The sequence below is a fragment of the Piliocolobus tephrosceles genome, chromosome 10, assembly GCF_002776525.5.
Source record: "Piliocolobus tephrosceles isolate RC106 chromosome 10, ASM277652v3, whole genome shotgun sequence".
Classification (NCBI taxonomy): Eukaryota; Metazoa; Chordata; class Mammalia; order Primates; family Cercopithecidae; genus Piliocolobus; species Piliocolobus tephrosceles.
In genome coordinates this window covers 8152017-8175720 of record NC_045443.1, presented here as the reverse complement: position 1 = coordinate 8175720, position 23704 = coordinate 8152017, and the positions used below count along the sequence as shown (strand labels likewise).

The following is a 23704-nucleotide window of genomic DNA, read 5'->3' as shown; positions in this document are numbered from 1 at the left end:
CGGACCTCAGCTCACTGCAAGCTCCGCCTCCCAGGTTCACGCCATTCTCCTGCCTCAGCCTCCCGAATAGCTGGGACTATAGGCGCCCGCTACCTCGCCCGGCTAGTTTTTTGTATTTTTAGTAGAGACGGGGTTTCACCGTGTTAGCCAGGATGGTCTCGATCTCCTGACCTCGTGATCTGCCCGTCTCGGCCTCCCAAAGTGCTGGGATTACAGGCTTGAGCCACCGCGCCCGGCCTTGTTTGTTTTTTTGAGAAGGTCCCACTGTCACCCAGGCTGGAGTACAATGGCTCCATCTCGGCTCACTGCAACTTCCGCCTCCCGTGTTCAAGCAATTCTCCTGACTCAGCCTCCCTAGTAGCCGGGATTACAGGTGCCCGCTACCACGCCCGGCTGATTTTTGTGTTTTTAGTAGAGACAGGGTTTCACCATGTTGGTCAGATTTTGAACTCCTGACCTCAGGTGATCCACCCACCTTGGCCTCCCAAAGTGCTAGGATTACAGGTGTGAGCCACCACGCCCAGCCTATAATGATTGCTAGAGGCTGAGATGAGTAATGGAGGTGGGAGGAGTAGGGATGGCTCATGGGTACAAAGATACAGTTAAGCCTGGCCAACACGGCAAAACTCCCTCTCTACTAAAAATACCAAAATTAGCCTGGCTTGGTGGAGACGCCTGTAGTCCCAGCTAGTAGGAATGCTGAGGCATGAGAATTGCTTGAACCTGGGAGGTGGAGGTTGCAGTGAGCCAAGAAAGCATCACTGCACTCCAGCCTAGGCGACAGAGTGAGACTTTGTCTCAAAATACATATATATATAGGCTGGGTGCAGTGGCTCACCCTGTAATCCCAGTACTTTGGGAGGCCAAGGTGGGTGGGTCACCTGAGGTCAGGAGTTCGAGACCAGCCTGACCAACATGGAGAAACCCTGTCTCTACTAAAAGTACAAAATTAGCCGGGCATGGTGGCGCATCCCTGTAATCCCAGCTACTTGGGAGGCTGAGGCAGGAAAATTCAAAAATTAGCCTGGCTTGGTGTCGCGCGCTTGTAGTCCCAACTACTCAGGAGGCTGAGGCAGGAGGATCACTTGAACCCAGGAGGCAGAGGTTGTAGTGAGCCGAGATTGAGCCATTGCACTCCAGCTTGGGCAACAAGAGTTATGTCTCACAAAAAAAAAACAATAAAAAAAACAAAAAAAAATCCCACAAAAGTCCTAGATGGCATCTTCTTCCAATATAATGCTGTTTCATCTACACTGAAAATCTGTTGTATAGTGTTGCCACTTTCATCAATTATCTTAGCTAGATCTGGATAACTTGTTGTAGCTTCTATATCAGCATTTGCTGCATCACCTACCTGGTACTTTTAGGTTATAGGGACAGCTTTTTTCCTTAAACCTCATGAACCAACTTTTGCTACCTTCTAACTTTTCTTCTACAGCTTCCTTACCTCTCTCAGCCTTCATAAAATGAAAGAAATTTGGCTGGGCCCAGTGGCTTATGCCTGTAATCCCAGCATTTTGGGAGGCTGAGGGGGGTGGATCACCTGAGGCCAGGAGTTCTAGATCAGCTTGGCCAACGTGGTGAAACCCTGTTTCTACTAAAAAATATAAAAATTAGCTGGGCATGGTGGTGGGCGCCTGTAGTTCCAGCTACTTGAGAGGTAGAGGCAGGAGAATAGCTTGAACCTGGGAGGCGGAGGTTGCAGTGAGCCAAGATCACGCGACTGCACTCACTCCAGCCTAGGCGACAGAGCAAGACTCCATCTCAAAGAAAAAAAAAAAAAATTAAAGAAAGTTAGGACCTTGCTCTGGATTAGGCGTTGGCTTAAGAAAATGTTTAGTGGTCTATTTATATTTAGACCACGAAAACTTTCTCCATATCAGCAAACATCTGTTTCACTTTCTTTTCTTTCTTTTATTCTTTTTTTTTTTGAGACAGAGTCTTGGTCTGTTACCCAGGCTGGAGTGCAGTGGCGCAATCTCGGCTCACTGCAGCCTCTGCCCATTGGGTTCCAGCGATTCTCCTGCCTCAGCCTTGTGGGTAGCTGGGATTAACTGGGTATAGGCACACGCCACCATGCCTGGCTAATTTGTGTATTTTTGGTAGAGATGGGATTTCGCCATGTTGGCCAGGCTGGTCTCAAACTCCTGACCTCAGATGATCCACCTGCCACGGCCTCCCAAAGTGTTGGGATTACAGGTGTGAGCCACCATGCCCGGCCCCTGTTTCACTTTCTTATCATTTGTGTGTTCACTGGAGCAGCACTTTTAATTTTCCTCAAGAACTTTTCCTTTGTATTTATAGCTTGGCTACCTGTTTGGTGCAACAGGCCTTGTTTTTGGCTTATCTTGGCTTTTAACATGCCTTTATCACTAAGCTTACTCATTTCTAGCTTTTGATTTAAAGTGAGATATGTTTGACTCTTTCACTTCAATAATTATATGCCATTTAGGGTTTTTAATTGGCCTAATTTTCAATATTATTGTCTCCGGAAATAGGGAGGCCTGAGAAGAGAGAGAAGGAGAGAGAAATGGGAAATGTCCAGTTAGTGGAGCAGTCAGAATGCATACAGTATTTATTGATTAGATTTATTGTATTTTATTTTTATTTTTATTATTTTTGAGACAGAGTCTCACTCTGCTGTCCAGGTTGGAGTGCAGTGGCACAATCTCGACTCACTGTAACCTCCGCCTCCCAGGTTCAAGAAATTCTCCTGCGTCAATCTCACAAGTAGCTGGGACTACAGGCATGTGCCACCAAGCCCAGCTAATATTTTATATTTTTAGTAGAGATGGGGTTTCACCATGTTAGCAAGGATGGTCTCGATCTCCTGACCTCCTGATCCGCCTGACTCAGCCTCCCAAAGTGCTGGGATTACAGGCGGGAGCCACCGCACCTGGCCCACATTCATTGTCTTGTGTGGCTGTGGTTCATGCCAAAACAAAGACCATAGTAATATCAAAGATCACTGGTCACAGATCACCATAAGGGATATAATAATAAGGAAATGTTTGAAATATTGCAAGAATTACCAGAATGTGGCACAGAGACTCAAAGTGAGCTCATGCTGTTGGAAAACTGAGGCCAATAGACTTGCTTAACACAGGATTGCCACAAACCTTCAATTTGTAAAAAAGCGCAATAGGGGCAAAATGCAATGAAGCGAAGTGCAATACAGCAAGATATGCCTGTGGTGTGGTCAGGAGGGTCTCTTTACGGTAAATTTGAGCAGAAACCAGAATACATAAACAGCCAGCCATGAGGAGATCTGGAGAAAGAGTGTTTCAGATAGAGGAAACAGCATATGAAAATACCCTAGTTTGAAGGCTTATCTGAGTAGAGCCTGGGTCAGCTGACTCTTTTTGTGCAGATAGAGGCTTTGTGGGCCATAGTGGGATTACAGGTGTGAGCCACCGCGCATGGCCTGTTTTTTAAGTTAAAGTTGACAAAGCTTTTATGTATGGTTTGTATAGTTTTGGGGACAAGTGGAGGCCTGAACTTAGTTGTGCAGTTTCGTGGGATAAGTAGAGGCTGCAATCCACTGGCCAGGCTCTCCTCCTCATCCAGAGGAAGGGGCACATTTTTCTTTACACAAGAGTACCATTCCTAGAAAACCTGCTTTTTCTCAGAAGGGCACCTTTGCCAAATCTGCACAAAAGCACTGGAAAAGCTAGCAGTGGCACTGAAAGCATGTATACCAGATAATAAACAGCAGAAATTAATCCCTGGAAGCTACTTAAACATAAAAAAAAAAAAAATTCTTAGATGTCAACTTAAAAATGTGTAGGGGAAATACATAGTTTTTGAAAATTATTATGGGGAGTAAACAAGCACCCCCCCCCCAAAAAAAAAAAAGACTTGCTTCAAACTCTCTTCCAATGTTGCTCTGGTGCCTATTCCTCACCTTGCACTGCGTATCTTCACATCTCCCCTCTCTCTTTGGTTCTTCCTTTTGGCTGCTTCTTTTTTTAAACAACTGATAATTACTTTATGAAAACAGTTGATGGCGGGCGCGGTGGTTCACGCCTGTAATCCCAGCACTTTGAGAGACCGAAGCGGGTGGATCACTTGTGGTCTGGAGTTCGAGACCAGCCTGACCAACATGGAGAAACCCCCGTCTCTACTAAAAGTAAAAAATTAGCTGGGCATGGTGGTGCATGTCTGTAATCCCAGCTACTCAGGAGGCTGAGGCAGGAGAATTGCTTAAACCCAAGAAGTTTAAGCGGAGGTTGCAGCGAGCCAAGAATGCACCATTGCACTGGAGACTGGGCAACAAGAGTGAAACTCCGTCTCAGAAAAAAAAAAAAAAGTTAGGCCGGGCACGGTGGCTCAAGCCTGTAATCCCAGCACTTTGGGAGGCCGAGACGGGCGGATCATGAGGTCAGGAGATCGAGACCATCCTGGCTAACACGGTGAAACCCCGTCTCTACTAAAAATACAAAAAACTAGCCGGGCGAGGTGGCGGGCGCCTGTAGTCCCAGCTACTCGGGAGGCTGAGGCAGGAGAATGGCGTGAACCCGGGAGGCGGAGCTTGCAGTGAGCTGAGATCGGCCACTGCACTCCAGCCCGGGCGACAGAGCAAGACTCCGTCTCAAAAAAAAAAAAAAAAAAAAAGTTAACAAGTAAGTGCGGTGGTGAGCAGCCTCAATTCCTGACTCAATACTGATGGAAGCAATCTGTTTAACAACCTCGGAAAGACTGTGTGAGTCATTTGTGGGTTCTCATCTGGAAATGATCCGAAATCCTAGAACCCTCACCACAAGGCGTTTTTCTTGCAGTGATTTATGGAGTCTTGGCATTCGAACTGGTCCTTCAAGCTGGGATTCTTTCCCTTTGTGCCTCTGATCAAGTCAGCACACACCTTCTCCAAGGATTTCACGCTGTGGCTGGTTGGGGTAATCCTCATTCAGTGAATTGTCACCTCTGGATCCAAGAGTGTATTTCCGGAGTTTTGTAAAGCCTAGGGCGGTGTGGCTATCCTGACCAACTAGTTCCTCAAGGAATGGCCGGGAGGACATGGCTTTCCCTTTAAGAGCCCTCTACTACTTTTTAGATCTCATTTTACTCTCGCCCTGAAGCAATTTCCTTTCCTTTTATCTTCTCCATGATCTTTTCCCTAAATGTTCCCAAATGTATCCTCTTCTCCGAGGGCTTTGCTTCTTCAGGTCTAACTAAATAACACCATCCACAAGCCACCTCAGCTGTACCTATGCTAATTCTCACTTTCAGTTTTTCTCCAGGGGCAGTACTGGGAGGGGTGGTGCAAAGATATACACTGCCACCTAGTGGCCAACTGCTAACCAGCTCTGGTAATACCAAGGATGCTATTAGCACCATAGCAACGGGCTCTGTAGGCCGATTTGCAGAAGCACCAGGTGGGCGGAGCAGTGTCAGCTCTTTGGTTGGTAATAGCATCTCTCTGCCTGTAATTATCTTTCCAAGTCTATTTCTCTCAAAATTCTTTTCATCTTTCATGGTCCATATAAATGCCACGTTTCCCATGATCCCCTTCCTGATCTTTCAAGTTAGAGGATCTCACTTCTCTGAAAGTACTACAGGGTAGGTTCAGCATTTGGCTTGTAACTCTTATGATGCTGCTCTTTGCCTGCTTCAAACTGTTGCTGACCCCCTAAAAACTCAGCTCCTTTTAAGTGCATGGCATCAGGATATTGTAATAATCTGCTGATCTCCTGGGTCACTTCCCCACATTCCCTGAAAATTTAGAAGCCTGATTGATTTTCTTGGTTTACACCACTCCTACTGTCATCAGTCTGGGCTTTCCATGATGCATGGAGACAGCTGGCCTTCAGTTTCTTGTCCACTCATTTCCAATCATCTCGTTTTCCAGTCCACCCCAGTCATTTATTCCCATGGTTAATACCCTAGCCCTGGTCATTTATAATAAATGGGCTCCTTGCAAAACCTGTACATTTTGCACCTCACATTGACTATCACTTCCTTTCCAAAATTTCTTTCTTTCTTTTTTTTTTTTTTTTTTTTTTGAGACAGCAGAGTCTTGCTCTGTCACCCAGGCTTGAGTGCAGTGGCACGATCTTGGCTCATCGCAACCACTGCCTCCTGGGTTCAAGTGATTCTTCTGCCTCAGCCTCCTGAGTAGCTGGGATTATAGGTGTGTGCCACAACGCCTGGCTTTTTGTATTTTCAGTAGAGATAGGGTTTCACCGTGTTGGTCAGGCTGATCTCGAACTCCTGACCTCAGGTGATCTGCCCTCCTCGGCCTTTCAAAGTGCTGGGATTACAGGCACCAGCCATCACGCCCAGCCTGTTCAACTGATTTTTGACAAGGGCACCAAGATTATTCAATGGGGGAAAGAATAGTCTTTTCAACAAACGGTAAAGGGACAAGAGGATAACCGTATGCCAAAGAATGCAATTGGACCTTTACTTCATATGATATATAAAAATTAACTCAAAATGGATGAAAGTGCTACAACCGTAAAACTCTTAGAAGAAAACATAAATGTTAATCTTCGTGATCTTGGATTGGCTAATGATTTCTTAGCTATGACAACCAAAGCTAATTTCAATGACACCAGGCTAATTTTAATTTTTGTTTGTTTGTTTGTTTTTAGTAAAGACGGGGTATCACCATGTTGGCCAAGAAAAGAAAAAAAATCTTTTTTTTTTTTTTTTTGAGACAGTGGAGTCTTGCTCTATCACCCAGGCTTGAGTGCAGTGGCACAATCTTGGCTCATCGTGACCACTGCCTCCTGGGTTCAAGTGATTCTCCTGCCTCAGCCTCCCGGGTAGCTGGGACTACAGGCATGTGCTACCGCACCCAGCTAATTTTTGTATTTTTAGTAGAGATGGGGTTTCACCATGTTGGCCAGGATGGTCTTGACCTCTTGACCTCGTGATCCACTGCCTTGGCCTCCCAAAGTGCTGGGATTACAGGCGTGAGCCACCATGCCTGGCCCAACCATCTTGATTCTAAGACAGATATACTCTGGAACTTTACTTAGGGTTTGTTTACCAACTGATCCTTCTAAAATTTTGCATTCCAGCCTGAGTGACAGGGCGACACTCCATCTCAAAAAAAAAAAAAAAAGTTTAGCCCTCATTAATACCCACTGCAAAGGCTTGTCAATATAGATTTCCTGTTCCCACTCTGCTGAAATTCTGGCTCAGCAGGCCTGGGGTGGGGCTGAGAATTTATATGTCTAGCAGACTCCCGAAAGATGCTGATGTCATTCGTCCACAGATAACCACACTTGGCTAAAGTAGGGTGCTGCTCCATTTAATAATTTCCATCGATGCTGTCAATAGTGCTCTTCCACAGCTGCTATGCGTTCTTAAATTGTGCATCTTGCACCACAGTAAAAGTTTAACGTGGGTTAGAGATAGCTTTTCTTTCGCAAAGTAGAAGAAAGTAGTGAAAAGTAGAAAAGAAAAATGAGCAAACCACACACATTATTTTTTGAGACAGGGTCTTGCTATATTGTTCTGGCGGGAGTGCCATAACTGGCTATTCACAGGCACCATCCCACTATGGATCAGCACGGGACTTATATGGGCCATGCTCTGTGGAGGAGCTAGTTCACTTCTCCGTAGGTAACCTTGTGGTCCCCCGCTCATGGGAGATTATCATATTGATGCCAGACTTAGTGTCGATACCTGATGTGCAAAGTGCACTTCAGCCCAGAACTGCTGGCCTCAAGTGAGCCTCCCACCTAAGCCTCCCAACCACCTGGGACTATAGGCGTGCACCACTACGACTGGCCAGGCACACTCTTAAGAAAATCAGTTTTAGGAAACAAAACCCATGAAAGCTAAAGATTTGGAAAATGACTTTGTTAAAAACGTGTAACCAAATTAGTCAGAATTTCACGTCTGGTTTTGCATTAAAAATATAAAAATTTTCACAATAGGGTATGGCTAATTATAAAACGATTTTTAAAAGTCTACTTCATGTTGTGAAGCTGGTGCATTCAGAGGGAGCATTTGTAAGCCAGGCGTGGTGGCTCACACCTGTAATCCGAGCACTTCGGGAGGCTGAGGCGGGTCACCTGAGGTCAGGATTTCAAGACCAGCCTTGCCAACATGGTGAAATCCTATCTCTACTAAAAATACAAAACTTAGCCAGGCTGGTGGTGTAAGCCTGTAATCCCAGATACTCGGGAGGCTGAGGCAGGAGAATCACTTCAACCTGGAAGGTGAAGATTGCAGTGAGCTGAAATTGTGCTACTACACTCCAGCCTGGACGTCAGAGTGAGATCCTGTCTCAAGAAAAACAAAGGAAAAGGAAAAAAAAGGAGCATTTGTGGAAGAAGCAGTGGTAAATGTGTAAGCATTTAGGGTAAGGGGGGCATCACATTGGTTGAGGAGAATAGGCGGCTGCAGAGGTAGTAATAGCCTATTTAAATTTCTTCTTAGGCTCCCAACTTGCTGATACAGCCATTTGGGGAGCAAGGGGGTGGTCATCAAAAACAGAGAGTTGGGCACAGTGGCTCATGCTTGTAATCCCAGCACTTTTGGAGACTGAGGCAGGAAGATGACTTGAGCTCAGGAGTTCGAGACTAGACTATGGGCAACATAGGGAGACCCCATCTCCAAGAAATAAAAAATGAAAACAAATGGAGGAAGCATGCTTTTGTTTTATCTGCCCTGTGAAAAGAACTTAAAATTGACATAACTGTCTCAAGAGGATGTAAAGATGAAATGCCTAATGTCCAGAGTGGGAATCAAGGGGTTACTCTGGGAAGTGATGAAGACATCTTACTGGGCAGATGATGCTTTATCTCCACAATACTCTTAGATTCCTTCTTTTTAATGGCTACATAGTATTTCATTGTATGACAACATCATTGATTCATTCTACACTTATTGAGAGGCTACTCTATAACAGGTACCAGGCTGGGTATTGAAGGAAGGAAGAACTTAAAATAGAAATTGACAGAGGGGCCAGGCTCAGTGGCTCATGTCTGTAATCCCAGCACTTTGGGATGCCAAGATGGGCAGATCACTTGAGGCCAGGCATTCGAGACCAGCCTAGCCAACATGGCAAAACCTCGTCTCTACTAAAAATACTAAAATGGGCCAGGTGTTTTGGCGCAATCACAGTTACTCAGAAGGCTGAGACATGAGAATTGCTTGAACCTGGTAGGTGGAGGTTGCAGTGAGTTGAGATTGTGTCATTGCACTCCTGCCTGGGAGACCAAGTGAGACTCTGTCTCAAAAATATATATATATATATGATAAAAAGAAATTGACAGAGAGGGACCTTCTTTAGAAAGAGTGGTTAGGGAGGTCAGGCACAGTGGCTCACACCTGCAATCCCAGCACTTTGGGAGTCCAAGGCGAGAGGATTACCTGAGGTCAAGAGTTGGAGATCAGCCTGGCCAACATGGTGAAACCCCATCTCTACTAAAAATACAAAATTAGCCGGATGTGGTGGCACACACCATTAGTCCCAGCTACTCAGGAGGCTGAGACAGGAGAATTGCTTGAACCTGGGAGGCGGAGGCTGCAGTGCAGTGAGCCGAGATCGCACCACTGCACCCCAGTAAGACAGAGAGACACTTCATCTCAAAAAAAAAAAGAAAGAGTGTTTAGGGAAGGTCTTTTTAAGTAGTGACATTGAAGTTGGGGTCTAAAAGAATATGCTAGCCATGGGAGAAAATAACATTTTTGTCAGAGGGAACATATATATAGGGCCCTGAGATACAAAAGAGCTTGGTGTGCCTGAGGAATTGAGAAAGTATCAATGCAGTTGGAACTAGCAAATAAGAAGAAATGAAAGTTCAAGATGAGAGTGTAGATAACAATTCCCCTCCCCTCCCCCCCCCCCCCCCCCCATCCCGAGATGGAGTGTTACTCTGTTGCCCAGGCTGGAATGCAGTGGCTTGATCTCGGCTCACTGCAACCTCCGCCTCCTGGGTTCGAGCAATTCTCCAGCTTCCCGAGTAGCTGGGATTATAGGCGTGTGCCACTCTGCCCGGCTAATTTTTGTGTTTTTAGTAGAGATAGGGTTTCACCATGTTGGTCAGGCTGGTCTCGAACTCCTGACCTCGTGATTTGCTTGCCCTGGCCAACCAAAGTGCTGGCATTACAGGCATGAGCCACCGCACCCGGCCTTTTTTTGGAAGATCAGTTTTGGCCATGTTGAGTTTGAAGTGCTTACAAGATATCCATGTTGAGATTTATAGTGGGCAATGTCTTTTGCAGGTGAAGCTTCAGTAGAGTGGTTGCAATGGAATGTGGGTAAGAGTGCTTTAACCTTTGAGTAAAAATCATGTTTCCTTTGGAAGTTATTGCTGAAGATCATTAACTAGTGGCTGGGTGCAGTGGCTCACACCTGTAATCCCTGCACATTTGGGAGGCTGAGGTGGGCGGATCACCTGAGGTCGGGAGTTCGAGACCAGCCTGACCAACATGGAGAAACCCCATCTTTACTAAAAATACAAAATTGGCTGAGTGTGGTGGTACATGCCTGTATTCCCAGCTACTCAGGAGGCTGAGGCAGGAGAATCGCTTGAACCTGGGAGGCAGAGGTTGCCGTGAACTGAGATTTCACTCCATTGTGAGCCATTGCACTCCAGCCTGGGCAACAAGAGCGAAACTCCATCTCAAAAAACAAACAAAAAAACAAAAAACAAAAGGAGAGAGAGGAATCAGTGAGACTCATTAGGAGACTACTTCAGTAGATCAAGGGACAGTCTATAATGGTTTTGACAAGTATGGTGTAGCAGATGTGAATGAGTGGAAGGAATCTAAGAGTATTGTGGAGATAAAGGTAACAGTTTTTGTTGGTGGATTAGATATGGAAGATGTGGGAAAGAGAAAAATCCTGAATAACTCCCGGCTTTTGCAATTTAGTGAATATTGATAAAATATTTACGGAGATGTGAAAGACTAGAGAAGGAAAAGATTTGGGGGTTTGAAAGATAAACAGGACTTCTTCTTTGGCTAGGTGTAATTTGAGAGGCTTTTTGACCACCCAGGTACAAATAAGACAGGCCATAGATATATGACTCTAATCGCTTCTTAGCCTTTTGGTCAAGATCAAGTGATATATAATACTGGAAGTCAGGGGAAAAGCCATCAGTGAAAAAGTTAACTAACTTACAAGACAGCCCATTATATTTTGGATAGCTCTAGTTATCAGAAAGTTCTTGCTGTTACACTAAGGTAACTATAAATGTTATATAGATTTGATGCCCATTTCCATTTGGGGTTCCTGAAAAGTACACACTTTTCTAAGCACATTAAATATTGGAAGATAGTTATCACATTCTCTCCCAACATCTTCTATTTTCTGAGCTAAACAAACAATTCTAGTTTCTCCAGCTGTCCTTCATGACCTGTTTTCAGACATGTTATCATCCTGGTTGGTCATATGCCATATAAGGTAGGATGCCAAGGACTAACGTGACCAGAATAATCATACACAAAATGTAGGACTGTCATCCCTCGGATTTGCCATTCTTTCAGAAATATGTTTGCCTTTTACAGTTTGTCTGTTTCCTTTCTTTTTCTTTTTTTGAGACAGCATCTTGCTCTGTCACCCAGGCTTCAGTGCAGTGGTGAGATCTTGGCTCACTGCAACCTCCATCTCCTGGGTTCAAGAGATTCTCCTGCCTCAGCCTCCAAAGTAGCTGGGACTACAGGCGTGCCACCATGCCTGGCTAACTTTTTTTTTTTTTTTTTGAAATGGAGTCTCTCTGTTGCCCTGGCTGGAATGCAATGGCACGATCTGGGCTCACTGCAACCTCCACCTCCCAGGTTCAAGCGATTCTCCTGCCTCAGCCTCCTGAATAGCTGGGATTACAGGCGCGTGCCACCATACCTGGCTAATATTTGTAATTTTAGGAGAGATGAGGTTTCACCATGTTGGTCAGGCTGGTCTCAAACTCCTAACCTCATGATCCACTCATCTCGGCCTCCCAAAGTGCTGGGATTACAGGTATGAGCCACCGTGCCTGGCCCTGTTTTCTTTCTTATTGTCATTAGCGTGTCAGTGTTCCTACCTGTCTCTTCTTATTTTCATCTAATCCGTTGTTGGATTTGGAAATCAAATAACCAGTTGAAGCTATCAGATGTTAACATTTTGCTTTGTGTGTTTGGGATATTTTATAATAATTTAAAAGGAGAGAGAGAGTAAGTGCTTCCTGAGGAGACCAAAGCCTTTCTATGAGTTATGCTTTGAATTTTAGTGCGAAAACCTTTCTTTTTTCTTTGCTTCGTCTAGACTATATACAAAATAAACGAGTTTCCCAAACAGTTGAGTGTCAGATGGGTGAGGTATTTCAGCCTTTTGCAGAGGATCTCACTGGAGATTTTCTGAGCTGTCTTGCTGAAATCAAGGTGCATGGTGTCTGAGGCAGTGGTTCTCAAACAGCGGTGATTTGCTCCCAGTGGACATCTGGCAATGTCTAGAGATATTTTTGTCGTCATGATTGTAGGAAAGGGATTATGTGCTTCTAGTGGGGAGAGGCCAGGGATTCTGCTAAACAGTCCGCAATGCATGGGACAAGCCTCTGTGACAAGTAATTGTCTGGCCCCAAATCTCAGTAATACCTATATTTAGGACTATGGTATTTCTCTGATTTTATTAACTTTATGGGAAAAAGTTAGATAAGTTTTAAACTTAATGAAATAATTCCACTTCCACTTCTCTCTTCTTTTAGTACATACAAATCATCTCTGAATAATCTTTCTAGACTTTAGTGGGACAAAAATGAAGCGCTGCATTTTTCCACTTTTGTAAAATGGAAAAGTTTACATTTTTCTGTCACCATTCTCAATCTCCATAATTTTTAAAATGTTAACAGTGCCCAGTGATTAAATTTGGACACTATGTTCATATACTGTTATTTAAAGAAAAATTATACTCTCACCATATCTCATTTTCCTTTCTGGCCTTTTGTTTCTCTTCCCCATGTTTATTCATTTGTTGCAGTTGTAAGGTTTTACTTGAGGAGGTAAGTAATCCTACTTTTCTTCTGTCATCTCTAAAACCTACGTAATACAATACAACTTAAACTAGAAGCTCTGTTCTTATCTTTCAAGAACCCTAGTGAGACATGTAGCTATTTTGGAACGAGCCTTTACTAATCATGTTGACTGGTTACTTATTAGTGAGAGAGATGGGGGCAGAGGTCACTGTCCTGTCACCAGGTAAATAAGAATGTGGGAGACAAAGAATGATGCTGTCCTCCACGTGGGGACACTGGAATCTTTTCCTGGGGCTGTGGTGTTTCTTTTGTATTGACTGCAGCTTTCAGGATCAAAGAAGAACTAATGAGACAAAAGTAAATAGCTTCATTCTTAGGCTACCTGAGAGGAGTAAGGTCTGATGGAGATTAAAAGATGAAAGAGAAAAATTCTTTCTCAGCCATACCCAGATACAACTAAGTCACTCTTTTCACATGCTTCTGATTTTTCAAATTCTATGTTACCACTTATAATCTAGTGGCAAAAATGATCTTTTCCTAATGCTTTTTTACTTACTACGTTTTTATTATTTTTTAAGATAGAGAACAGTAATGTTTCCTGATCTCAATGCTTTTATATTTAGAGCTAGAGATTTATTTAATCAGCTAATCATTTATTAAATGATATATTGACTATGTCTGTATGTTCCAGACCCAAACATGAACCAAGGAAAAGCAAAATGTTTGGCTAGGATGGGCAGGGACAAGGATGCTTAGGTAATAGAGACTGGAAAAGAGGATGGAATAGACATAGGAGCATTAAGTTGGTGGCTACCTGGGGCAAATGGAAAAAGAAAAAAAAGAACAAGAAAGGGAATTGTTTAAAAGAAAAAAAGACAAACTGAGATACAAATATTGAAGAGCTGGAAGGAGAACAGTCAGGACTTGAGGGTTGTGTCTAAGGGAAGTATGTCTAGGTTTTGGCTGTCCTAGGGAGGTTCCTTTCTGTGCATGTCAGAAGATGACAGGCAAGAAAGGAAAGTGGGAACTAATAAGGAAGTGAAGGTAACCCCTTTATAACCTCCCACTGGTTCATTCCTTGGAGATAGAAATGACTCAGGGAGGCAGATGAGGATAAATAAACACTGCCTTGAAACTGTCTCTATGTTTAGCTAGATTCTATCTGCAGCTTCTTGAATCCAGAAGGCAGAGGTTGGAGTGAGCCAAGATCACGCCATTACACTCCAGCCTGGGTGACGGAGCGAGACTCCATTTCAAAAAAAAAAAAAAATTATGAATATTCACATTGTAACCACCAGGTGTTTCTTTTGATATACTATAGTTTTTTCACTAAGATTAGTTCTGGACACCATACTTTAAGTGGTACATGAAATACACTTGGAATGGCCTTTAAAAAAGACCAATAAAGAAAAAAAACAATTTGAAATTATATTATCCACCGTCATTTAGGACCAGAATGTTAGATAAGAGACTTAATAAGGATAAATATATATATATATATATTTTTTTTTTTTTAAACCAATAATGGGATTTGTTTCATGTAGGGAAGGGTTACTGAGTGAGTTAAAGCAATGGAATAATTCTGCTCAGAGATCTTTAAACTATATACTCATATATCTGTAAATAAATTGGTTAGATCAGTTTTCCCTCCAACTTTAGCTCCCTTTTTCCACTGTTGACCTCCACCTGGAGAGCCTGTTAGACACAAATTCCTGAGCTCTGGTCTCAGTAATTCTGATTCTGGAGGTCTGAGGGCATAGGAGGGGCTTGAGTTTGCATTTCTATTTCTTCTTTTCCTTTCTTTTCTTTCTCTCTTTCTCTCTCTTTCTCCCTTCCTTCCTTCCTTTTTTTTTTTTTTTTTTTTTTTTTTTTCTGAGACAGAGTCTCGCTCTGTCGCCCAGGCTGGAGTGCAGTGCGTGATATCGGCTCACTGCAAGCTCCGCCTCCCGGGTTCACGCCATTCTCCTGCCTCAGCCTCCGGAGTAGCTGGGACTACAGGCGCCCGCCACTGCGCCTGGCTAATTTTTTGTATTTTTAGTAGAGACGGGGTTTCACTGTGTTAGCCGGGATGGTCTCGATTTCCTGGCCTTGTGATCCGCCCGTCTCGGCCTCCCAAAGTGCTGGGATTACAGGCGTGAGCCACCGCGCCCGGCCCGCCCTCTCTCTCTCTCTCTCTTTCTCTCTCTTTCTCTCTTGACAAGGTCTGCCTTTGTCACCCTGGCTGGAGTGCAGTGGCACCATCTCGGCTCTCTGCAGCCTCGACCTCCCAGGCTCAAGCTATTCTTCTGCCTTAGCTTCCTGGGTAGCCGGGTTTACAGGCGTGCACCACCACGCCCAGCTAATTTTTTTATTTTTAGTACAGATGGGGTTTTGCCAAGTTGCCCAGACTGGTCTCGAACTCCTGAGATCAGGAGATCCTCCCGCCTTGGCATCCCAAAGTGCTGGGATTACAGGCGTGAGCCACCGCAAGTGGCCAGAAAATGCAGTTTCTTTTTTTTTTTTTTTTTTTTTTGAGACGGAGTCTCGCTCTGTCACCCAGGCTGGAGTGCTGTGGCTGGATCTCAGCTCACTGCAAGCTCCGCCTCCCGGGTTCACGCCATTCTCCTGCCTCAGCCTCCTGAGTAGCTGGGACTACAGGCGCCTGCCACCTCGCCCGGCTAGTTTTTTGTATTTTTTAGTAGAGACGGGGTTTCACCGTGTTAGCCAGGATGGTCTCGATCTCCTGACCTCGTGATCCGCCCGTCTCGGCCTCCCAAAGTGCTGGGATTACAGGCTTGAGCCACCGCGCCCGGCCGCAGTTTCTAATCATAATTCACAACTTAGTAATATTCTGACCTTTAAATTGGTCATTTAAATTATCTTTCAGTTTTTATACCCATAAAATGGTGATAAGATTAACTACTTTACTTACTTCCCACAAAAGTTTTGAGGATCAATTGAAATAATGTATAAAAACATTATTAAAATACCATATGCATGTTAAGACAAAGATGTAGCTCACTTGTTTTTGCTTAGAATTTACGATTTATAGCCGGGTGTGGTGGCTCACACCTGTAATCCCAGCACTTTGGGAGGTTGAGGTGGGTGGATCAACTGAGGGTCAGGGGTTTGAGACCAGCCTGGCCAATATGGTGAAACCCCTCATTACTAAAAATGTAAAAATTAGCTGGGCATGGTGGCGTGCGCCTGTAATCCCAGCTACTTGGGAGGCTGAGGCATGAAAATTGCTTGAACCTGGGAGGTGGAGGCTGCAATAAGCTGAGATTGTGCCACTGAACTCCGGCCTGGCCGACGGAGTGAGACCCTGTCTTAAAATAAATAAATAAATAAGGTGAGACCCTGTCTTAAAATAAATAAATAGATAAATATTTACTGCCGGAAAAAAACAGCAACCCAATAAATAAATAAATAAATAAATAATTATTTACTGCCAAAAAAAAAAACAGCAACCCAGCAATCTCATTCCTAAATATACACCCGAGAGAAAAGAATTCATACATTGAGCAAATATCAGGAATGTTTATAATAGCTCGAACTAGAAACAATGATGCGTACATCAGTGGGAGAATAGATAAATAAATGTTGGCATAGCCAGAAGTGGAATACTACTCAGCGGTAAGAAGAAATGAACTGCCAGCACCACCACATAGTACTCATAGACACTGTGCTCAGTGATAAAACATCTGAGCACAAAAGAGTACATACTCTATGGTTCCATTTAAAGGTCAAGAACAATAAAATTCATTGCTGATGGCAGAAGTAAAAATAGTGGTTTCTTCTGGAGAGGGAGGCTATAGACTGGAACCAGCACAAGGAAACTTTCTGAGGAGCAAGAAATGTTAAAGAATCTAGATCTTGATCCAGGTAATGGTTATATCTGTGAATACAGATGTAAATATTCACCCAACTGTAAACTCCAGATTAGTGCATTTTTATCTGCTTTACTGTATGTGTAAACAGGAATTTGTTTTCTCATAGTTCTAGATGCTGGACATCCAAGATCAAGGTGCCAGCAGGGTTAGTTTCTCCTGAGACCTCTCCCCTTCGGTAGCAGATGGCTCTCTCCTCAGTGTCCTCACATGGCCTTTTCTCTATTCACAGGCCTAATGCCTCTTCCTCTTCTCATAAGGACACCTGTCCTATTGGACTAGAGCCCCACCCTAGTGACCTCATGTAACCTTAATTGCCTCCTTAAAGACCCATCTCCAAATACAGTTCCATTCTAAGTTACTAGGGGTTAGGGCTTCAAAATATGAATTTTAGGACACAATTTAGTCCATGACTCTTTGCGCTCTGGCCCCCCAAAGTTTATGTCCTCATATGCAAAATACATTCATCTCTATTCCATCAGGCCCTAAAGTCTTAACCCATTCCAGCATGAGTTCCAAATCCAAAATTTCATCTGAATATCATCTAAATTTGGTTTGGGTGAGACAAGAGGTATGATTAATCCTGAGGCAAATTGTTTTTCCAACCTGAGCCTGGGAAACCTGACAAGTCATGTGCTTCCATAATATAATGGTGGGACAAGCATAGGCTAGACATTCCCATTGCAAAAGGGGGAAATGGGGGAAAGAAGAAAGAAGAAAGGGGTACCTGGTCTTCCAAGTTCAAAATTCTACTAAGACAAATTCCATTTTTAAAAAATTGTGTTGGCCGGGCGCAGTGGCTCACGCCTGTAATCCCAGCACTTTGGGAAGCCAAGGCGGGCAGATCACAAGGTCAGGCGATCGAGACCATCCTGGCTAACACGGTGAAACCCCGTCTCTAATAAAAATACAAAAAAAAATTAGCCGGGCCTGGTGGCGAGCGCCTGTAGTCCCAGCTACTTGGGAGGCTGAGGCAGGAGAATGGCCTGAACCCGGGAGGCAGAGCTCTCAGTGAGCTGAGATCCGGCCACTGCACTCCAGCCTGGACGACAGAGTGAGACTCCGTCTAAAAAAAAAAAAAAAAAAATTGTGGGCCAGGCACAGTGGTTTACACCTGTGATCCCAGCACTTTGGGCGGCCGAGGTGGGTGGATCACAAAGTCAGGAGTTCAAGACCAGCCTGGCCAATAGGGTGAAACCCTGTCTCTACTAAAAATACAGAAATTAGCCAGGCATGGTGGCAGGCACCTGTAATCCCAGCTACCCTGGAGGAGGAGGCAAGAGAATCTCTTGAACCCAGGAGGCAGAGGTTGCAGTAAGCTGAGATTTCGCCACTGCACTCCTGCATGGTTGACAGCGAGATTCTGTCTCAAAAAAAAAAAAAAAAAAATTGTAGTAAAAACACATAACAACAACAACAACAACAAAAAGGTAGGCTGGACGTGGTGGCTCACACCTATAATCCCAGCACTTTGGGAGGTCGAGGCGGGTGGATCATCTGAGGTCAGGAGTTTGAGACCAGACTGACCAATATGGTAAAACCCCACCTCTACTAAAAACACAAAAATTAACCAGGTGTGGTGGTGTGTACCTGTAGTCCCAGCTATTTGGGAGGCTGAGACAGGAGAATTGCTTGCACCCAGGAGGCAGAGGTTGCAGTGAGCCAAGATTGCGCTACGGCACTCCAGCCTGGACAACAGAGTGAGACTCTTGTCTCAAACAAATAAAAACAAAAAATTAGCCAGGCGTGGTGGTATGTGCCAGTAATCCCAGCCAGAATGAGACTCCATCTCAAAAAAAAAAGAAAAAAGAAAAATGGTTACCATGTGAACCATCTTTTTTTTTTTTTTTTTTTAAGATGAAGTTTCGTTCTTGCTGCCCAAGCTGGAGTGCAATGGTGCAATCTTGGCTCACCACAGCCTCTGCCCCTGGGTTCAAGTGATTCTCTTGCCTCAGCCTCCCAAGTAGCTGGGATTAGAGGCTTGCGCCACTATGGCCGGCTAATTTTGTATTTTTAGTAGAGACATTGTTTCTCCATGTTGGTCAAGCTGGTCTTGAACTCCCAACCTCAGGTGATCCTCCTGCCTGCATGAACCACTGCACCCAGCCCATGTTAACCATCTTTTAATACTTTATCTTACATTTATTTTATTACAGTTTTTAAAATATATTTTCAGCTTTATTGAAGTATAATTGACAAATAAAATTGTATACATTTAAAGTATGTGCACATGATGTTTTCACATACATGTATATTGTGAAATTATAATCACAAGTTAGTTAACACATTAACTTTTTTTTTTTTTTGAGGTGGAGTCTCACTCTGTCACCCAGGGTGGAGTGCAGTGGCGCGATCTCGGCTCACTGCACCCTCTGCCTCCCAGGTTCAAGTGATTCTCTTGCCTCAGCCTCCCGAATAGCTAGGATTACAGGCATGTGCCACCATGCTCGGATAATTTTTGTATTTTTAGTAGAGATGGGGTTTTACTATATTGGCCCGGCTGGTCTCGAACTCCTGATCTCGTGATCCACCTGCCTCAGCCTCCCAAAATGCTGGGATTAGGCATGAGCCACCGTGCCTGGCCAATATGTTTCTTTTTATTTTTTTAATGTGGCTACTGAACTTTTCTTCTTCTTTTTTTTTTTTTTTTTTTTTTTTTTGGAGACAAAGTCTCACTTAGTCACCCAGGCTGATGTGCAGTGGCACAATCTAGGCTCACTGTAACGTCTGCCTCCCGGGTTCAAGTGATTCTCATGCCTCAGCCTCCCAAATAGCTGGGATTACAGGTGTGTGCCACCACACCTGGCTAATTTTTTTGTGTTTTTCGTAGAGACAGGGTTTGGTGATGTTGGCCAGGCTGGTATTGAATTACTGAACTGAAATGATCCATCCTCCTCAGCCTCCCAAAGTGCTCAGCTTACAGGTGTGAGCCACCATACCCAGCAGAAAAATTTTAAATTGCATCTGTGGTTGGGCCAGGCACAGTGGCTGATGCCTGTAATCCCAGCACTTTGGAAGGGCAAGAAAGGCAGATCACAAGGTCAGGAGTTCGAGACCAGCCTGGCTAACACGATGAAACCCTGTCTCTATTAAAAATACAAAAAATTAGCCGGGTGTGGCGTCATGCGCCTGTAGTCCCAGCTACTCAGGAGGCTGAGGCAGGAGAATCACTTGAACCCGGGAGGCAGAGGTTGCAGTGAGCTGAGATCCCACCACTGCACTCTAGCCTAGGCAACAAAGTGAAACTGTGTCTCAAAAAAATATATATATATATCTGTGGCTCACATTATATTTGTATTGGACAGTACTGGCCTAGGCTTTATTCAATAATCTTGAAGATATTTGAGTAGGAAATTGACATGATTCAAATTTTGATTTAGGATAATTCACCTAGCCCTGATGTGGAATGGATTCATTTTTGAAGAAGGGAGAAGGAGGAGGAGGGAAGACCTTCCTGAAAGTGGGACGGGCCTGAGAGCTGGGATTAGGCCCTTTAGCATCAACAGGAGTGATGGATGGATGATTTAAACCCAGTTTAGACAGGAAAATCAACATTTCTCAAATGTTTTCCTTCTTAATCCTGAGGACTTATTTTCTACAGTGTTTTCAAATTCAAAGTGAACTCTGCCTCCACTAACCTAAAAAAGGAAGATTAAAAAGTTGCTTTAACACAAGTTGTTCTTTATGAGGATTATAACAGATGCAAGCAAAGTTTTAGAGCAGTTACTAGCTTTTTGTGTGTGTCTTGAAATGCCATTTACATTGTTTTATGAAAAAGAAAGTTTTCCCTGTCTTCACCTCAATGTGTTTAAAGTCTTGTGTTCCCTGACTTCAGGATTTTATGTTTGTTTTCCACTTGGTTATCACACTAGCAAGCATTCATCCCACAAAGTTGCATGAAACTGGGATTGAGATTTACATTCTGCAGATAACTGCATTTAGAACTAAGAGAACTCAGACAATTATTCTATTCATTCCTTTTTTTCTAGGTAGACCTACATTAAAGTATTCGGTGTAAAAACTGTTTGTTTAAGTGTAAATACTGTACATGTTGTTTGTTTGTTCGAGACAGAGTCTCACTGACACCCAGGCTGGAGTGCAGTGACTCAATCTCGCAATCTCGGCTTACTGCCACCTCTGCCTCCCGGTTTCAAGCAATTCTCCTGTCTCAGCCTCCTGAATAGCTGGGACTACAGGCACGCGCCATCACGGCCAGCTAATTTTTGTAATTTTAGTACAGATGGGCTTTCACCACATTGGTCAGGCTGTAGGTGAACATTTTATAACATTCTCACGAACTTACTCTGTTTTGAAATTTACCCATCGCCCATCACATTTCCTCTTTTTTTCCTTTTTTTTTTTTAAATAAAGATACAGAAAGATTTCAAAAGGAATCAAATGACACAGCATAGGTGTTTTAGGGCATCTAGCCTCACTGGCCCATCCTGACATACTTAATCCCTCAAGCCTCATCACCAGAGCTGTGACTGTGACTGAGCGAGGCTCCTCCCAAAGTAGACTGAAGACCCAGTTCAACCAACCAATCTCTCGAAGTACATCAGCAAACAGTTCTATTGAGCAACTCTTCTCTAGTGGCCAGAGTGAAGAACTATCTAAGCTTGGACATCTCTGTTGCTTTGGGGGCCAGCCCAGTCCAGAACTGGATTTTGAGCATTAGGTTCCTCCTAGGTCCTGCTTGCTCAAAGAACACTTATCTCAATACGCTCAACACACTTTTTTTTTTCTTTCTTTTTTGAGGCAGGGTCTCACTCTGTTCCCCAGGCTGCAGTGCAATGACAAGATCATAGCTCACTGCAGCTTCTACCTCCTGGGCTCAAGTGATCCTCCCACCTCAGCCTCCCAAGTAGCTGGCTCTATAGGCGTCTGCCATTACCACATCCAGCTAATTTTTTTTTTTTTTGATAGAGAAGGGGTCTCACTGTGTTGTCCAGGCTGGTCTCAAACTGCTAGGCTCAAGTGATCCTTCCGCCTCGACCTCCCAAAGTGCTGGGATTATAGATGTGAGCCACTGTGCCCAGGTCAACACATTTTTTAGATTCTCAAGACTCAGTTGAATTCCAGTTGTAACCTTTAAAAATAATCCCAGCATTTGGGAGACTGAGGCAGGAGGATCACTTGAGGCCAGGAGTTGGAGACCAGCCTTGGGCAATACAGTGAGATCCCATCTCTACTTAAAAAAGAAAGAAAGAAAATGAAGGGCAAATAAGAGAAGGGATGGAAAGTTATGAGACTAATGAAAAAAATAAGGCTCTCAAAGATAGTGAATGATGAGAGGAGAAAGAAGGGACTTTTACTAAAAGGGAAAAGATGTGACCGCATTGTACTGGCAGGGTCCTCCAGGGTATTGACGCTTAGTTGTGACTGAGACATCTGGGAGGCTGCAGGCAAGGTCAGTTCTCCCACTGAAGCTTCCAGCCTGCTATCTACCCTGTCTGACCTGAAAGGAAAGGAATTTAAGATAGGAAAGTTTGAAGGGATTGGTGGGGGGGTGGGAAAGGACATAGAAGATGGCTTCAGGTATACAAATTGAGCTGCCCCAAGGTGGCAATCTAAAATAATATCCACTTCCCCAGCTGAATTATTCCAAGCAAGGTGAAGAAGACTGGTTCCCCCCACTAAGAAATGTCTCTCTTTTTTTTATTTTCACTTTTTTTTTGAGACGGAGTCTTGCTCTGTTGCCCAGGCTGGAGTGCAGTGGCATGGTCTCGGTTCACTGCAACCTCCGCCTCCCAGGTTCAAGCGATCCTCCTGCTTCAGCCCCTCCTAGTAGCTCATCACAGTTGCTACAATCGGCTCTTTCCAGTTTGGCTACAACACTGGGGTCATCAATGCTCCTGAGATAGTGAGTACCAGACACACACCATCATGCCTGGCTAATTTTTGTATCTTTAGTAGAGATGGGGTTTCACCATGTTCACCAGGGTGGTCTCGAACTCCTGACTTCAGGTGATCCACCTGCCTCGGCCTCCCAAAGTGCTGGGATGACAGGCATGAGCCACCGCGCCCGGCTAGAAATGTCTTATTTGTTAGGTTTGTAGTGAGCCAAGTGTTCTTTCTTCCCCCATCCAGGGGTTAGGTTAGGGATAGCAGAACAGTATTTAATAAACCAGAAGACTCAAGTGGGAACAGGATGCAGTGGGTAGATCCAGTAGGTTACATGGCCCTGAGAGATAAGAGACTTAAAGAGCTGCCCAGCAGTGAAGACACAAACTACCACCACCGTCCCCGCCCCCAACCACCACTGGGCTTCTGTGGAGTCTGGGTACAGATCAGACTGCACTGTGTTTGTTTCCAAAATGATCAATTCTTAGTGATCCTACCCAGGGCTGTGTTGTCCTCTGCCCTCCCAGTTCTTGAGTGGAATTCTGTGCCTACCTTTACCTGATGCAAGTTTTTAAATATTTCCAAACTGACCAACCCAGTTTCTCTTAACTTCTTCCTTCCCCAATTTTCTTTCTACTTTCACCAAGTTAACGTCACATTCTTATCTTCAGATAAGTTCTTTAGTATAATCTATTCCTTCGTCATCCCCATTAATTACCTAAATCTCATGTGATGTTTGTCCTTTTCATACCACTCATAGGTCAAATTCTCCTAATACGGCTCCATAATTAATAAGAAACAGTCACCAATCACGAGTTTTAAGGACCACTCTCTCCTCCCTGTCTTCCCTCCCTCCAGGTCACCCCAGCTCTGATCTTTGCCATCACAGTTGCTACAATCGGCTCTTTCCAGTTTGGCTACAACACTGGGGTCATCAATGCTCCTGAGATAGTGAGTACCAGGCCACAAGAATTAGAATCTGGAATAGGGAAGTTACTCCTTTAAGTAGAGTTTCAAGAAATCAGAATTCAAGGCCAGGCACGGTGGCACCTGCCTGGAATCCCAGCTACTCCGGAG

At 44.2% G+C, this 23704-nt stretch overlaps 1 protein-coding gene across 1 annotated transcript in view; it reads left to right on the top strand.

Moving 5' to 3' along the window:
* Positions 1 to 23704, top strand: part of LOC111555955 (solute carrier family 2, facilitated glucose transporter member 3-like) — a 79575-nt gene that overhangs the window by 35036 nt on the left and 20835 nt on the right. The window contains exon 2 of the mRNA XM_026449256.1: positions 23486 to 23578. Coding sequence (XP_026305041.1) covers positions 23486 to 23578 — 93 coding nt within the window. The remainder of the gene's footprint in view (positions 1 to 23485; positions 23579 to 23704) is intronic.